Raw genomic sequence first — 18847 nt, forward strand, 5'->3', positions numbered from 1 at the left:
TACAATTAGCATGGAAATGAAGCAAAATTAGTAAGGGTTAGTATGAAATTAGTGAAATTGGGGGTGGAATTGGGGGTTTGAGGTATTCACAACTCAAAAATTAGCTTCAATTACTTGCACAATATCATCAAATCAAACCAAAATTGAGTTACACATACTCAAAAACCAATGAAATTAGTAGTGAAATTACTCTATTCTAAACATCCTTTACTCACTAGCTTATGTTATCGATCTGCGACAACGGTGTCAAATGTTGGGGACAATCGTAGTATAGCCTAATCAACCCAAGACCAAAAAAATTGTCAATCCTAGGATCGGCAACCCAACTATGGCATGGAAGCACGAGCATCGGATGAATAGAATGAGAGCATTCAAGAGTATACTCATCCAATGCAATAGAGATTAGTCATTAATCACTAACTCTAATCACATCATCAACCAAGCATCTCCTACACACATTAAGCCCACCGAAGTCCGACTTACCATAGACTAGAAACCCAAAGCACAGTAATGATAAGCACACACTAATTGCATGGGTGTTGGCCTCTCCAAACACCACATGCCAATCAAGGCACTTCATCAAAAGCTTACCATATTTCAATCTCTTACACTCCCTACTCACACAATCTCTCTCTCTCTCTCTCTCTCTCTCTCTCTCTCTCTCTCCACACACACACGCACACACACACACCCACAAAATCTAAACACACACACACACACACAAAATCTAAAGACACTACTATCACAAATGACAAGCACACAATGAGAAGAAAAAGAAGACAATAGGTGCTTCATGTCATCTAGCTCCATAGGGATGAGCCCACTACTAGTGTTGCATGAAGGGATGAAGCAATTGGAAGAAGGCCCATGGAGCATTTGCCTACACCTTTGTTTGACCATAGGGTCGTTGCGCAGTCTTTTGCCATGCATGTCCATGATTTGGGGTGGGAGTGTTCATTTCACTCCTTTTGATCCTTCTCAACATTTTAATGATTTGGGGCAGAATTTGGCTGATTTGCTCCAGCCTATCGATGGCCAAGGTTACATGTTGCCTATGAGATGTCATGACATGTCTCCTTATTCTCCACTAACTTCTGCATATCCTCTTTTCTAAAATTAGTTCCTAATGGCATGCATGTCTTCCATAGATGGATATTCCCATTCTTAGAAAACACAAGATCTCTTTTCAAAGATCACTAAAGCTGCCATGGTCTATGCTATCACACCATATGCATTTGTGTACAAATCCTTCTTTGCTTTGGGATTTCTGTCCAATAGGTTTCCCTTTCTCTTCGAGCCTTGTAAGCTTTAACTTCATTTCTCGCATTCCCTTTACAAGCTCATCAAGCATAGAATTGTCTCCTTATGGACTCAGAATAGCAAGCTTTGTTGGAAACTTTGTCATGTTGGAGGTAGAAGTAGCACCATTCACCACCATCTTGTCTCTATGGTGCTGCCTCTAAGCAAGCAATGAGACTGCATCCTCAACCTCTTTCCACTCGGCATTTAGACTATGTTCTGTATTCTTGTCTTCAAGAAGTAGCTCTAACTTTTCTTGGAGTTCAAGACCTATAGCTTGAAGGAAAAATTTAGTATTTTTGCTATCCAAAGTACCTCACATTTTTCTTGATAGTTGAGCATAGCGTCGCTCACACTTCCTCAACAATTCAATGATGGAAATACCGTCTTTGGGCTTTGCAACCCATTCTAAGAAATTTCTTTTTGTAACCCTTTCATAATCCTCCATGAAGGATTCCTCCTTTAGGGATAATCTAAATTGCTCCCCATCTCTTTCATGCTCCTTCCTCATTTCCCCTACATAATCTCTAATCTTAGGGACCACAACAAGGTCAAAACTAAAAATCGTGTCCACCTAGGTACACATTGTAACTCCATTTCCTTCACATAATTGCGAAGATACTTTGTGACATATTTTCTTTGAATTGGTCCATTTTGTTCACAATAGATTGACGGGCTTTGGTTGCTAACACCTTCCTTCTTTTTGTAACTTGTTATTATTGCATAAACATAGAAAATGCATGAAACATTTTCATTGTACCCTAATCAAAACACATGCCTTGTTGATCCATACCTTTGAAACAGGTTTTTGAACCCACACACACACACACACACACACACTCTCTTCTCTCTCTCTCTCTCTCTCTCTCTCTCTCTCTCTCTCTCTCTCTCTCTCTCTCTCTCCCTCTCTCTCTCTCTCTCTCTCTCTCTCTCTCTCTCTCTCTCTCTCTCTCTCTCTCTCTCTCTCTCTCCGCCTGCGAGCCGACCCTCCCTTTCCCCTATTTTTGCGTTGACGAACTACCCCCCCAAATCTCTCCTTCTTTCCTTTGCACTACCGCCTCGTGCTGGCCTGGCCTACACCACACGCCTCGCACTGCATGCCCCTGCCAGCATCCTTTGTCTTTTCTGTTATGTTTGGTTTGTGTTTACTTTTGCCATTATCAGGTTTTAATTTGGATTTTTTACTCTTATATTTCATTGATTTTTGTTGATTTCAATTCTGTTTAGTCTCATTTTATTTCAGTTGAATTTTTTTTCATTTCATTTGTTTTTAATCTCATTTTTGTATTTATTTATTTCAAAAAAGTCCAAAAATCACCACCCAAAAAACAAAAAACCCCAAAAAATATAAAATCTAGTTAAAATAAGAAAAAATCAAAAATAATTTGAAAAAAAACCCCAAAAAAATCAACAAAAATTTAAAAAGATCCATCAAAACTTCAAAAAATCTAGAACATTCATAAAAAATAAAAAAATAAAAATCTTGTAAAAATTTAAAAAATCTGCATTTATTTTCTTCATTGACTCTTTCGTGTAATTTTATGTTTTCTTTTATATTTTTTATTTTATTATCATTTTATTTTTTGTTTTTTCTTGCAATCATTTTTGTTTTCTCCAAATTAAAACAAAACAAAGCAAAACAAATTTGCCTTTCTCCTTCTTGACCCTTCTGCTTGCTTGCCAGGTGCATCACACATCTCGTACACACCCCGGCCATGCGCATTCACGCAGCATGAGTAGGTGCGTCCAGAGAGTCAAATTTTACCTTTTTTTTTATTTTTCTGGATTACATCCAATTTGACTAGATTTGAGCAAAAACGCATGCATAGACCCTGTCTTCACATAGATTCTGATTTTAGTCTACATTCTCAACCAATTGGCGAGCCTTAGAGCTAGTTCATACGCATTATTCTATTTTGGCTTGATTTGACATCAGATTCCACGCTTGTCCTCATTTGACCTCGATTTGCTATAGAGTTTCATTTGTGGCATTAATATTGACTAGATTATGCTAGTTAGAGCCCATTGTGAGATCTTGACATGTGAGCAACAAGAATGTGGTTGCAAATGCTTTATCTAGACGATCACATGTGGCAAATGTCTTTATTGCATTTTAGCATGAGTTGAATGAGATGCAAGGTAAGCATACGACTAATGATGATTTTTTTAATCTCTACTATGCTCTTTATAGAGGAGAATATCTAGAGTTTTACACTGTGAAAGAAAAAAATTGGCACGATGGGGCAAGCTTTGTGTTATGAAGCACTTAAGAAAGAAGATACTTAAAGAGACCCATGCTCTTTCTTATGCTAGTTCTTGGGAGGTGCACTCCGTAATTATGTTAATGTATAAACATGTTAAAAAGGGTGTTTTTAAAATACCTCCCCAACACGCGTTATATAGGGGGTTCTCAATAGTGAACCCTCTGAGTGCTAGTTAGACGGATATTAATACCATGATCAAGGCTTTGAGATGTACTTTTTGTCCTTCTTTGTGCAAGGATATATAATTTTGACAAAAGTTGTTTGGTTTGATAGAGAATGAAGTTTGATCGAGGCAAGCTTCCTAGTCTAGCTTCCTAGTCTATGTCATCTCCTCTTGATTTCTTCAGAACCTTGGGAAAGCATTGTGTAGATGGAAATGGTGCACAATGCTCTCTAGTAGTGGGGTCCTCTGGATGCAATATACATGTAGACTCACAAGCTAGCTAAAACCCAACAAACAATGCAAAAACATGGAAATAGAACTAACAATGAACTGAACAAGAACTCAAACAGTATACTAGACAACCACAAGCCCTCCAAGGCAACACCCTAATATACATAACCAAATGACCATACATGACTAGTCTAGTTGCGACCACTGCCCAATCCACGACTACACAATAAGGTACAATGGGGATGTAGAGACTATGGTGCGATGGAGAGTGCAGTGGGTACAAAGTACAAGACACAACTGAAAACCACAATGTAACTAGACAACAAGACTACAAGGCTCACAGGATAGATAACCAAGGTGAAGTGCTCCAAGGCTAGTGCCCCAGAGTGCAAGGCAAGTGCTCTAGATGGTGACACACATAGTGGTAAGGCTATGGCAAGACTCAAAAAACTCTGTCTAGACTCTCAAAATTGTCTCTGTATATCAAGGATGTCCACATGATATTGTATATCCACAAGTCAAGGCCATCACACAGCCACCACATATTTGCTTTTATTGGAAATATCTCATCGAGGAAACTCCTCGCAACTAAAAATATATGCTACTACTGGTGACCTAGTGAAGGCACTGGTGAGTCTGGCCATTAGTCGCGAGGAGGCTAGCCCTTGGACGGCCTAGCCGCCTTGGTCCAGCATCGCCCCGCTACTAAAGGAGTGTTGTCTTGTAGCTCCTGAATGCTCTCAAAGGGGTGGTCATAGGTTGGCTACTATCTAGATGGTGAAAGCTACCTCTTTGGCCAAGGTGGTCTAAGCCCCACTCGGGCCAGCCGATGTGTCCACACTAGCGCCCGTCGGTGGGCTGTCCAAGAGTGCCTGGGCACCCGGACCAAGTATGGTCCAACTCAAACATGATGTCATCTAGAGCACGTCCACCAAGGTGGCCATGCAAGTTGAGCCATGTGTATCCCTGTAGCCCCACTACACATTTCCATGGATTCCATTTTTTATCTTTCGATGACTTAGTCAAGAATGATATGTGGACTATCTTTTTTATAAAATAAATACGTATGTACATTTTATTCCATTCCACCTCAAGAAAGATGCAGTGGAACAGATGGCCAAGGATGCTCTTAGTTAATGTCTTTAAGTATCATGGAATGTGAAAGTCTATTTCTAATGACATGTCTCTAAGGATAACAAGTTTGTTGTGGCAAGCTTTGCATTCAAGTCTTTTTCTTGTCATCCATAGAGAGATGGTCAATCAAAGGCTATGAATTTGGCACTTCTAGATTTATCGAAGTGTTGCATCTCAAATAATCCAAGACAATAGGAGCATTGTCTTTTGGTGGACTTTTCTTATAACAACACCATGCATAGCTCTAATGGCAAGGCACCTTTTGAGATTATTAAGGGGGCTATGAAGCTTTTATCTATGATAAGGTTGATGATGATGTGTTTTAGGCCAACAAATTTGTGGAAGATTTATGATGCTTATGAGCAAGTGAAGACTACCATTAATAAAAATTCAAGACAAGCAAAATAAATTTTCAAATAAGCATCAATGTGACGACTCTGCTTTAATGAGAGAGATTGTGTGCTTTTGAGATTTGATATGACAAGACTCAAAAAATAGAAATGTATGAAAAATTTATTTCAAAAGCTTTGCATGTGGTGATGCCATGGACCTTTCGAGAGTATTAAGATCATAAATGATGTAGCCTATGCGTTGAGATTGTGTGCCTCTTAGAGGACTCAAAATTATTTGATGTAACCTATTTGTTGAGATTGTGTGCTTCTTAGAGGACTCGCAATTATTTTCATGTGAGTGTTATGGGGGAACCATAACATGAAGATAATAAAGAAGAAAAACAGCCTTTAATTCCATTACATTAAGAGAATCCATTACAAACAGCGATCAACACATACACAAAAATCATGAATTTATCAGGCGACTGCATTTTGGAATATGAACTAACAATTGAATACATAGAAGTCAGATTAGACAAGCACAGGTTGAACTCGCAAAGACAAGTGCATGGCAAACTGGTTCAAGCAAGGCTACATAAGATGCCATGCAAGGCATGCAAGCAACAAATTCGTTTGGTTAGTACAACGGCAGGCCCAGAGGAGTACTTCCTGAGGTACGCACTAATTTTTTCTTTTGTTAAGAATGTGCTCGATAGCTATGGCATGCAACGCACATATGTGCTACCATGGGCATAGGAGCAAGGCTCCACCAAGTATAACCCATATACGGGTTTCAAAAAAGTATTGCAAAGATACTCGACAACGCCGATCATTAATAACAATCCTAAGAATCCAACAGGTGGATGCAGTTAGAAATGGTTATGCTCAACTCATTGTCAGCAAGACAGATCCAATGGGATTTTACGAGTAAATGCCAACAGTATTGGGAAACCCAAGTATGCTTTGTTTCTTCAATTATTGCAGATGTTTCTAAGTTTTTAATCCGGTATATTACTCAACAAGGTTAACAATCGACGGGATTAATTACCTTTTAACTCTATTTAATATGAAAATGCCATAAGATGCACCACGGTACATCAGTTTTAACTAGGGAGGAAGGCTATGTACATGGATTATCAAGAATCGGCATGTGTATTACATTGGCCAGTATCTCTTTGATATGTCATCTTTGTGCTATCAAGAGGAGGGGAAAAGCAAGGCTTCCAAGAGCAGGGTTCCATGCATTGGATGAATAGTCACTTCAAAGAAATTAAAGCTTGCTAGTGTGTAGGCAAAATAAGTATGTGAAGTATATTGAAATCATAATCATGCCACAAGATGCCTCAAACCAAGCCACAATAGCATGCAGGGTACATTCGATAGCTCTAAATTCCTCAGCAAACATGGCTATGAGCCCCATTCAAGCGAAGGAAACTGCCTCTAGAAGGGTGACAAGGTAAGACAATTTCAAGTTCTACTTGTATTTATCTCTTTAACATTTCATTTGAAAAATATTTCTCTGCTATGCAAACAAAATTGCTTTGACAAAGTTACTGCAAAGCAAGGCTTCTATTCCCTACCACAATACTAAATATTGATTTAGGATCAAAGATAATGGCATACACAGGATACAAGCTCACAGTTATGGTTAGCAATGACCACATGTGATGTATTCATGCCAATACACATCGTGCAAGGCACGTATGAAATGTACTCACACTGTGGAGAACCGTCATTGAAGCCAAGGACTTATCCCACTATTATTTAGATATGCATGTATGGCATGCCAATCCCGAGGAGTCCACTATGTAAAAATTACATACGTGCGAACAAGGGGTATTTAAATAATCCCTTACCTGTATATTTTCAAGTATTATATGTATCCCTATGTATACATTTTTGTTAAAAAACCAACCCTTATGTATGAAAACTCACTTTCTCAATCAAAATACCCTTTATGTAAGTACATTTTCCTATAAATGTACCTAATTATAAATCGCTTATTTTGTTCGCGCATGCTATCTTACATATTTCCTAATGGACGTCCCAGGATGCCAATATTGTGGACTCGTTCCATTCAAGCATGCTTTACGCTTCCACTATAATACTAGCTACTCTATTCAGAAAGCATTCAGGCTAATATATTTGCTTGTGATCATTGTATATAACTACAGTGGCGCGCAATTTCTATGCACAGAAATACAAATAATCCTTTTTGTGGATAGCAAGTAGGCATGGCCTTGCTATCAAGAAAATATTTCATGGAACGACATGAATATATTAAGAGAGGCGCCTCCCAGTAGGTAATCTCTTCTTGCAAACCCACGGAAAGAAGTTTGCAATCTGCTAGGGGATAGTGGACAAGTTCAACTTCCAAAGTTAATTTCAATCAGACTCGATAGACTGTGCTCATGGTCTAGGAACTCAGGGAGTTTAGTTTAGCCAATGTGGAGCAAGGATAATGAGGGTCTCTCTCACTCACATCGCGAACTATTTACAGTTACCTCCGAGACACAAGTACATCTTGCACTTGTAGAATGTTCTTTTTTGGACATCCTTATCTGAGACATATTCCACATGTGGAGAATATGAATCTTTGGGATTGACACTGGCGTCCGTTATCTCAATAATGTGTCACAACCAAGTCCCTAGGTGCTAGTCAAATCTGTTTATTAGACCCTTCTAAGACTTTAATAAGATTAGAAGTATTGCTAAACAACTTTAACGATCGGTTGTTTTTACACGTAGCAAAGTTATGTTTAATTAATGAACTAGTTCATTTGGTACCTAGATGTGATGGATTTTCATATTCTATTATGGTCCAAATATGTTGGCATGGTTTTACATAAAAAGTACTTATTTCTTTTCCCATGAACCGTGAGCATAACATTAGCCATAAACATTGGCAAATACGATCAAGGATATGGAGGTCCCGATTTGCTTTTTGCTAAATGCGTGCACACTAGGTATTATAAGCCCTAGTGTTTAGCAAAGGCTGATTTGGAACGACATACACATTCATGACATTAGTAGCTTCCCTACTCGTGTCGTCTATGTACACTATCTCTACGAGATTAATTGTAGATCTATCAATCACCAAAATGGTTGTTCCCAACATTGTTGATTAATCAACACTGTTGCAAACAATTGTGATCCATGTTTACTAGTCATTTTGGTAGACTACCCCTCCAGAGTTGTAACTTTGCTCAAGCATTAATATAAAAAGAAATACTAAAAGAGACACCAACTTTTGGGGCCAACACCTCTCGGCACAAAACTACGCCAATCCGTGTGGACTCAATTTAAAATTTGATAAAGTTGTGAAGTATTTTAAGGATTCTCGCGAGTGTTGTACTAGATTTTCGACTTGGGATGCCCAAGCCTATGACAATGGTATTAGAGCGAAACAAGTATCCAACTCTAAACTAAAAAGAATAAGACATCTCAAAGACTTAATCTTAGAAATCACACTCCATATAACAACTTCTGAGGGAACAAATTCTTAAGACCTAATGTAAGCTAAACACTAGAAATGAATACTACTACAAACCTACCAAGAAGAGGTTGAAAATAACCAAAGAAGTACAAAGATCCAAACATGTGACTCAACTTCATTGCTTGTCCAAACAAAAAGAGTAAGATTATCACCTTTATCATGCATAGCTTGGACAACAACTATAACATCCCTGCTCGTGTCGTCAATGCCCAAGAGTAGTTGCAGGTTTGTATAGAGATCATTCATGCTTTGAACGTACTCTATAAGACCAATGAGTTGAGTTTCTATCACCCTCCAGAGGTGACGGGCATGCATTTGTCAAGGTAGAGGAAAAATACTCTACTATGCTAACCATATTAACAAGAGGGCTAATGTGCCCTAACCAGACACTGACGATTCACAATCCAAGTATGCATTTCCATGAGCTCATGAATCAACAAGTTTGGCAGATTTTGCAAGCATGCAAAGCCAAAAACACTTCACAGTGGGGTGCTCATGATTGCTACCATCTTCGTGACACAATATTTCACAGAATCACTGGCTATTTCACAATCATGCTGCTCAAGTGCAACTCTTAGCCTGGAAACTAATTGCGTTGCGGATTCAGTGTTAGCCATTGACAAGAGGCATAGCTATACGAAGCCAAGAGAGAAAATTAAACCCTTCGCAATTCAGAGGTTCAGATTGTCGTAGCAACACGAATTGCGAAAGACTCGAATGTTATAAAAAATGCAAACCAAAGTACAAACAGAAGCACCAAAACAGCCTGAAAGGGATCATCAGTTTTGTGCATGGCCCCCACGCTATGACACAAACAGGAGGCTGGAGCCTTAATATACCAGCAAACAGAACAAGCAATCTTGCGAAGACTTGGATATCAGGACGACTTCATTCAGAATCTTCTACTTCTCGACCTTTCCTAAACCATGTCTTACAAAAGAGTATACATACCCCATAAATAACTAAAGGGCACACTAAATGGATTTGGCCTGCAGGTTCATACTAAAACCAGGGAAAAGCCTCTGTGCTTTTTCCCTTTTAAAAGGAAAGAAGTAACCCTTCACAGCTGTTGTTCCAAGTAATCTTCAGTGCTGGAATATTTTCGTGGGGACCCACCAAGAAAGACTCTGCTCAGCCCACTAAGAGTCCGCGGAAGCCATTTCTCCTGGTGCTGACTCTCCTTTGCTAAATGTCTCTGTTTCTCCTCCTCCAAGAAATTCTGCCATTTCTCCTTCATGAAAACCATGACTGCTTCAGCTCCTGCCTCAGCCACTTCCACAGGTGGACTCGCCCATGGATTATCTTTCAAATTGATCTTTTTTAGAGCTGGCAGCCTCCCAAAGGATTCTGGCAAATTCTTTATCTGATTGCAGCTCAGATCGATTTCTACCAATGAAACCAGGTCACCAATAGTGTCTGGCAAATTTCGCAACTCCCTGAAGTTGCAGCTTGCATCCAAATATTCCAGGTTGGTAAGATTCCCAATTGCTTGCGGCAAGGACTTCAAGTAATTGAACTTGACCTCAAGCCTTCTCAACGATTTCAAGTTGCAAACTGATGTTGGCAAAGAGCGCAACTTATTCCAACGCAGAGACAACTGCTTTAAGTTTGGCAAACTTGACCCAATTAGAGAAGGGAGATAGGCAAGCTCGTTGAGGTCAGCATCTAATATCTCCAAACCACTGCGAGTACAAAAACCTCTCTTAGACACACAAACGCAAGCATGCGTATAACTCAATAAGCACGACATGCCTTACTTCTAAAAGCCTTTGCCATCACATTGAGGTCAGGCACAGAATTACACTCCAAAAAATTTATTGCTGACATGTGTGCCACACACACGTGTAAATAAGTGAATAAAAATAATTCCTCTGTTGCAACCACATCTGAAGCTGCTGTTAACTATTGCGTGTACGATCGTGTGCACGTGCGCATGCTACTAGATGTGCCAACCATCAGACTTATAATAGTGATTTTCTTTTGCTGCTAGCCGGCCTGATACCAGGACTTGTACCTTTGGACACAAATTAAAAGCACTCCGGCTAAGCACAGTGCATTCTCACACAAAGTTGCAGGTCATCAACATTCAAACTTAGTAAAATCAAACCTGCATTGCGAAATGCTTTCTGGCAGAGAGGTTAATTTGTTGCGCGTAACGTTGAGAACTTTCAAATTCTTCAGTAGACCTATGGTATCAGGAAGAGCAAGTAGCTCATTCCTCTCGACATTGAGAGTGTGGAGCTCCACAAGTCCACCCAAGGAATCTGGCAAAAGCTGTGAAACCAAGCCAGCTGAGAATAATGCAAATCAAGGAAACTGTGTTACTTATAAAACACAGCACAGAGACCTACCTTCAACCGATTGCTTGATAAGTCAAGTGAAGTGATGGTTGACACGTTGCCAAAAGCATCCGGCAAGCGACTTAATTTGCAACCACTCAGTTTTACATCCACTATGTTGCCTTCCTTTGCTGCTAATAAAACCCGACTAACCTCTTCATTTGCCTGGTCATCCTCCAATCTATCATCTTCTTCTTTGACTGTTTGCAAGTGCACATCAGGGGACCCTGACAATTTCATCATATTAAATTCGGCTGCCTTTAGCAGCAACTCATAAGAACAGTACAGTTCGTAAGTGTCAATAATTGCTTGGTATTCAAGCTTTGCAATTTCTGCAGCCTTGCGCATGTCACTCTCTTTTTGGACCTGAAAAAGGAGAGTTCAAAAGAAAGTCCCACCTGTTATCTCATCATACAGGAAAACAATGTAATCCTGAGATCAGTTGAAATTGTTTTGATCTTGTGACTCTGCTCCTACCCTACATACCATTAAATCTCTCTCTCTCTCTCTCTCTCTCTCTCTCTCTCTCTCTCTCTCTCTCTGTGTGTGTGGGCTGTATTCTGTGTACAAAAAGACCTCGAGAGATACTCAATGGCCTATCACCCAGAGGAAGTACAAAAGAGGAGTGCCAATGTGATAATGTTGGGTTAAAGGCCTAAATAACCCTTTTTTGTACATTTTTATACTTTGTCCAGGTTCAATATACCTGGAAACATTTTTTAAAGGTCACTTATAATAAAAGTAGGAAAACCCAAAACTCACTTATTGAGTTTTCCCCAAAAACGTGAGCTCTCTCTCTCCCTCTTCTTCTGCAAGCGCTTCCTCTCCTGCTGCTCTTCGCCTCCCCTCTCTGCACACACACTGCACTTCCTCGCGTGCTCTTTCACTTGCACACACCGCCGTACGCTCATCAACTCGTATCAGAGCCCGATTAGGGTTTTCCCCCAAACCTGCAAACGCTGAATTTCAGCCAAGAAGGTCAACTTTATCGTGATATTTTGCAATTTCGTCGCCAAAGGACTCGTCCCCGGACACTAGAGAGCTCCCGGCAACCCAAATTGACCTAAAACAGGCTAAAATTAGGTCAAAAACAGGAAATTACAGGTTATGACAACGAAAATACAGGTTTTGCAAATGATGTATTAAGGTGTGGGAATACTTTTGCTAAGTCCCCTCTACCCAAAAACCTTGAAATTGCCAAAAAACAAGCCCTAAAACAGGTGTTTTAAGCAAATTTCAGATTTGTGCAGGTTTATGCAAGTGTTTTTTATGGTGCAATTACATTGGGAAAAGTGCAAATTGACGTAATCTATGCACATTTGACGAATTTTGTCGATGTATGACCATTTGTGGCTCAATTTCATGCAAATTTGATGCTACAAATTGGGGTTTTTGTGCTTACATGCTTCTAAAGGCTATGTATTAGCCTTATGTATGTCTTCTGAGGCTAAAAACAACTAAATTTGTTTTTTTCGAGCACAAATTCGATCGCTGGAATTTCCTGCGCATAAATTTCAAAATTTGAATTTTGTGCCCAAATCGTCTTATTTTGCCCCAAATTGCTCCTGTGACCATTTGGAGCTGTAGTGCACATCTCTGTGAGGCTATACTCCGATTTTTGCGCATTTTGCCGAAAAATTCAGCGTAATACCCCTCTTATTTCGTGCAACTATGGCCTCATCTTCTTCGGATGTGAAGAACCACTTCGAGATTAGGAGGTTCGATGGAACAGCTTTTGATCTTTGGAAAGACAGGATTCAAGGAATCCTATTTCTTAAAGATTGCGAAGGGACACTTGAACAGGTGAAGCCGCAGAATATGACAGATGAAGCATGGGTTAGCATGAACAGGAAGGCCGTTACATACATTAAAATGGCCATGATCGATGAGACCGTCATTGATGTGAAAGGTCTCACGACTGCTTTTGATGTGTGGGAGAAGTTAAAGGGAATGTATGAAAATACAACGCCTGTCAACCAAGTGCACTTGATGCGAAAGCTTGTTGGCATGCAACTAGATGAGTCCAAGAGTGCGGCAGAGCACTTGTCATTGTTCGCAGGTACTTTGTCGCAATTATAGGATTCTGGCTTGCCTCTCTAAATGTTCATTCACAGGACATGCAGATCACTAAGAGTGATCTTATTGATGCTTTATTGACTGTCAATGATGCATTGTCCCAGACTTGGATTGTTGATTCCGGTGCTTCATTTCATGTGACTCCTATCAAGGAGTGTTACTCTACTTTTGAAGCAGACAAGCGTGGCCATGTATACCTTGGAAACAATCATGCATGTTCCATTGAGGGTATTGACACTGTGCATCTCTCCATAGATAGCACAAATGAGCTTGTCTTGCATGATGTTCGATATGTGCCGGGAATCAAGAAGAGTCTGCTTTCTGTTGGTCAGATGGATATGCATGGTTACAGCATCTTGTTTGAGAGAGAGTCATGGAAAATGACTAAAGGCTCAAGGCTGATTGTAAAGGGCACAAAGAAAGGGACACTTTACTGCATGCATGGAAAGGCCGTGTTGGGCAAGTTTATTGCATTGGCTGAAATTAACTCTCACATGGAGTTGTGGCACAAGAGGCTTGGCCATATGAGCCAAAAGGGCCTTTCTAAGCTTTGTACTTTGAACAAGCTTGATGCTAAAGACACAAAGCTTGACTTTTGTAATGAATGTCAATATGGCAAGCAAGTAAAGCGTTCTTATTACTATGGTGTCTCTCGTAAATCTTGTGTGCTTGATCTTGTACATTCTCATGTATCTAGCATGCCTAGTAAGTCTATGGGTGGTGCATGTTATTTTGTCTCCTTTGTTGATGATCATTCTAGGAAAATTTGGGTTTATTTGCTTAAGTCTAAGGATGACGCCTTTGCTGCGTTTAAGAAATTTCATGCATTTGTGACTACCCAAACTGGTAGAAAGCTAAAATGCTTGCGTACAGACAATAGAGGGGAGTACACAAGTGCTGAATTTAACAAGTTTTGTGAAAATTTGGGCATTAAGAGGAAGCTTATTGTGCCATACAGCCCCTCTTCTAATGGTGTGGCTGAAAGATTCAATAGGACACTTTGTGAGAGGGTGAGATGCATGCTGTCCACAGCTAATCTCTCTCATGGATTATGGGGAAAACTGCAGTGCATATATGCAATCGATCCCCTCACATGTCTTTGAAAGGTGACATCCCTGAAGAGGTTTGGTCTGGCAAGCCTGCTTCATATGATCACTTACGCATTTTTGGTTGCGAAGCTTTTGTGCATGTTAGACCTGAGTTGAGGAGTAAACTAGATGCGAAGTCCATTAAAGGCCTCTTCATGGGATATGGTGAAGAAGGCGAAATGGGTTACAGGATTTGGTTACCTCAGCTCAAAAAGAGTTGTACGCAGCCGGGATGTTGTTTTTAATGAGGCAAGGCTGCTTCAAAACAATTGTGCCTCAAAGCATGACCATAAAAGGGTGAAATTTCAACATGACCAGCCACCTGTTAGGCCTATTTTTGACCCTCAGGATGCACCACAAATGACTGAACATGTAGATGATCCAGTGGTGTTTGAGCCAGATGATGTTGGACAGCAAATTGAGGCTCCTGAAGGGCATTTGCAGCCAAGAAACAATACTGAAAATGGTGCTGAAAATGATGTACAGCATCCCATTGTTGATGATTTTATAGTGCCACCTGATGTAAACCCATTGCCGGATAATGTGGATCATTGGGTGAGGCGGTCTACTTGTCTGTGAGTCGATATGACCCCTCTTTGCATTACGTTATGTTGACAGATGAGGGAGAGCCTCTTACGTATAAAGAGGCAAAGACATGTGAGCACAGCGACAAGTGGGAGCTTGCTATGCAGGAAGAGATTAAAGCTTTGCATGCTAATCATACTTGGGATTTGGTTGAATTGCCCAAAGGAAGGAAGGCTATTCCTAACAAATGGGTGTATAAAATCAAGACTGTTGATGCAAAACCCAAGCATAAGGCAAGGCTTGTGGCAAAGGGATATGTTCAAACCAAGGGCATAGACTTTCAGGAGGTGTTCTCTCCTGTTGTAAAGACGACCACTTTGCGTGTATTGTTTGTCATTGTGGCTGCTCTTCATTTGGAAATGGACCAAATGGATGTACATACCGCTTTCTTGCATGGTGATGTGGAAGAAGAGCTTTACATGAAGCAACCCGAGGGTTTTGTCATCCCTCGCAAGGAACATTTGGTATGTATGCTCAATAAAAGCTTGAATGGGCTGAAACAATCATGTAGACAGTGGTACAAGAAGTTTGATCGCTTCATGCTTAAACATGGTTACAAAAGAAGCCATGCAGACCATTGTTTGTATACCAAACGTGATGAGGATGGCAGCCCGATCATTCTTGTGCTCTATGTAGACGATATGTTGATAGCTACAAAGAAAAGAAGCACTGTAGATACTCTTAAAGGGCAGCTGAAATCTGCGTTTTCAATGAAAGACCTTGGGGCAGCTAAACATATACTTGGAGTGCGTGTTACAAGGCAAAGAGACAAGCGCCTATTGTATTTGTCGCAAGAAAAGTACATTGAAAAGGTGCTGGACAGATTTAACATGGCTGAAGCAAAGCCTCTTGGTGTGCCATTACAACCATATGTTAAAATCTCCAAGGATGATTGTCCCAAGTCAAAGGAAGAAGCCAATGACATGCAAAGTGTGCCTTATGCTTCAGCTTGTGGTTCACTTATGTATGCTATGGTTGCTACTAGGCCTGACATAGCCCATGCAGTGGGAGTTGTGAGCCGGTTTATGGCTAATCCAGGCAGGTTGCATTGGGATGCAGTGAAGTCCATTATGAGGTACTTGAAAGGGACTAAAAACAAATGCCTCTGCTATGGTAAAGGACCAATGGAGTTGAAGGGATTTTGTGACTCTGACATGGCTGGTGATGTGGATACACGGAAATCCACAAGTGGCTATGTATTTACTCTTGCGGGAGGTGCTGTTTCATGGTGTTCTAGATTGCAAAAGATTGTTGCATTGTCTACGACAGAGGCTGAATATATTTCAGCCACTGAGGCTTCCAAAGAAGCTATTTGGTTAGCACGCCTATGCAGTGAGTTTGGTTTGCCTGCCAAGGCACCTATGCTTGGTTGTGATAGCCAGAGTGCCATATGTCTGGCAAAGAACGCCATGTTTCATGCACGCACAAAGCATATCGATGTGCGGTATCACTTCATATGAGAAGTGCTTGAGGATGGCCTTATTACATTGGTTAAGGTCTATACATCACAAAATCCAACCAATGCTCTCACTAAGTGCTTACCCAAAGCACTTAGTGAGAGCACTTAGTGATGTTGTGCTTACCCAAAGCACAACATCATCTATGCATAGAGATGGTGGGAGTCACGTAGCTTAAAGGCGCCATTTATGCCTTTAAGTGGGAGGTTGTTGGGTTAAAGGCCTAAATAACCCCTTTTTGTACATTTTTATACTTTGTCCAAGTTCATATTGAACCTGGACACTTACAATAAAAGTGGGAAAACCCAAAACTCACTTATTGAGTTTTCCCCAAAAACGTGAGCTCTCTCTCTCCCTCTTCTTCTGCTAGCGCTTCCTCTCCTGCTGCTCTTCGCCTCCCCTCTCTGCACACACACTGCACTTCCTCGCGTGCTCTTTCACTTGCACACACCGCCGTACGCTAATCAGATAATGTGTAGGCTATGTAAACATGAAGGTGGTCTGTACAATGAATGTAGAATGAACCACTCTGGGGGTGCATAATGCCACGTGATGTAACTGTGATACCGACGGAAAAGAACTGAAAACCGTGCCAATGTGTGAAGAAAGACACATCCATGCTGCTCCGCTACCCTGGAGGAGCCGACTGAAGAATCGCACTGATTGCGAAGAGTATGCAATAGCTTTGTCCAGATGGCTGTCAAAATGGTGGACTGTCACGTGCACATCTAACCCTATGTACATGTGGACAAGCTACTTCAAGTCTAGGATTCAGATCATCTTAGGAAGTGTTCTAACACCTTTGTGAGCCTGTGCGCAGGCCGTGCATGTCCAGGCACTTAAGAGTACTTGCATATCCTCTGGTTGCACACTGCATGATCATCAGCATGACAGTCAGTACCCATCATGAGCATTTTACAGTGCACAGAACCCATTTTCCCTATTTTATCCATTTTTCACTTATTATTAATAAGTGACTTTGTTGGGAAACTGGATAGGGCAAATTTGCTAAGTTCTATAAAAGAAACCTAGCGCTTTCTGGCAGAAGAGGCAACAGAAGTCCTACAACTTGCAGTGCATCTTCTCACCAAGAGTGGCAAAACTCCCTAGCGTTTTCAACCATCAAGACCATCCAGCGTTTTCTGCAGCAGATCAACCTTGGCGTTTTGCTACAGAGTGACCAACGTTTCCAGATTGCAGATCAGCATAGCGTTTTGGCTACAAATCAACTAGCGTTTCCAGTTTGCAACACTGCCTAGCCTTTTGCAATTTCTGGCGAGAATTCAGCCCAAGCACTTCAGTGTTTTCTGTTTTCAGCACTGAGGCCCCTGTCAGACGCGGACGCCAAACAGGGCCCTAAAAGGACGATTTGGGCGCGTTCTCTGTCACACTAGGCGGACATTGCATAAAGTTGTATTTTTTGACGTGGTCAGACGTCCAATGGGCATAGCCCAGCTGGTATGACAACCCTGCTTTATGCGCGACTTTGTAGGTTCGACACCAACCAACGCACTTCGTGCTGTTACTTTTGTGCATGTCCGCCATGAAGCGGTAATGGGCGAGGGGTCTACTCCGGGTGATTTTGCATAGCAACGGACACACCCTTCAACAAATCATTTTTTGCCATCTCAGTCTCACACACGTCCGGGCAGACACGTGTGACACGGGCCTTAGACTCCGCAAGTACAGCCCCAAACCTCGCAGATCTCACCTTCCCGCAGTAGATCCTCGCCACACGGTCAAATCAGCCAACGTTTTCAGTTTCAGCCCACTGTTTGCATATTTCAGCATCTGCGATTTCAGCGCATCGTCGTCGCCCTTGTCGTCCTCGCCAACACAGTGCCAAATTTCAGCAATTAGTAAATTTGCAGATTTCAGTCCCTAGCATTTTCAGATTTCAGCCCGTCTCGTCGCCATCATCATTGTCGTCGACATCGTCGGCAAGTCCATTGCATCTAAACCATTGTACCAGATTTGTGCAATCAAAAGCATAGACCTCTCGCGCCATAGAGAGGGGGACCCTTGGAGGAGGGTTTGACAACATTCTGGTGTCGTATTGTTCTCTCTCTCTCTCTCTCTCTCTCTCTCTCTCTCTCTCTCTCTCTCTCTCACACACACACACACACACAGCACCTTCATTCACAATGTCATTCACTTTGTTTATGAGCATTTGCACTCTCTCATTAAAGGAATGGGAGGCTCTCCCTTCCGTAAGTAAAAGGAACCCTTGAGCACAGTTCGGAGCACTCATCTTGAGCAAAGCTCAACATTCACTTCCGCTGCACCTTACATTGGTATCAGAGCTTTGGCAGTGTTCTGTACTACTCAAGGAAAGAACAACAGAAAAATTTTTTCTTGTTGTGGTCGCACGTAACCCAAGTCC

At 41.1% G+C, this 18847-nt stretch overlaps 1 protein-coding gene across 1 annotated transcript in view; it reads right to left on the reverse strand.

Moving 5' to 3' along the window:
- Nucleotides 1-9621: 9621 nt before the first annotated feature.
- LOC147452582 (uncharacterized) overlaps nt 9622-18847 on the reverse strand; it is a 32971-nt gene continuing 23745 nt past the window's right edge. The window contains exons 3-5 of the mRNA XM_086518215.1: nt 11271-11624; nt 11027-11193; nt 9622-10601 (exon numbers count right to left, since the gene is read on the reverse strand). Of these exons, the coding sequence (XP_086374341.1) occupies nt 9980-10601; nt 11027-11193; nt 11271-11624 (1143 nt within the window). The 3' untranslated portion in view covers nt 9622-9979. The remainder of the gene's footprint in view (nt 10602-11026; nt 11194-11270; nt 11625-18847) is intronic.

Source organism: Adiantum capillus-veneris, chromosome 8 (genome assembly GCF_014529385.1).
Source record: "Adiantum capillus-veneris isolate H3 chromosome 8, ASM1452938v2, whole genome shotgun sequence".
NCBI classification, from domain to species: domain Eukaryota; kingdom Viridiplantae; phylum Streptophyta; class Polypodiopsida; order Polypodiales; family Pteridaceae; genus Adiantum; species Adiantum capillus-veneris.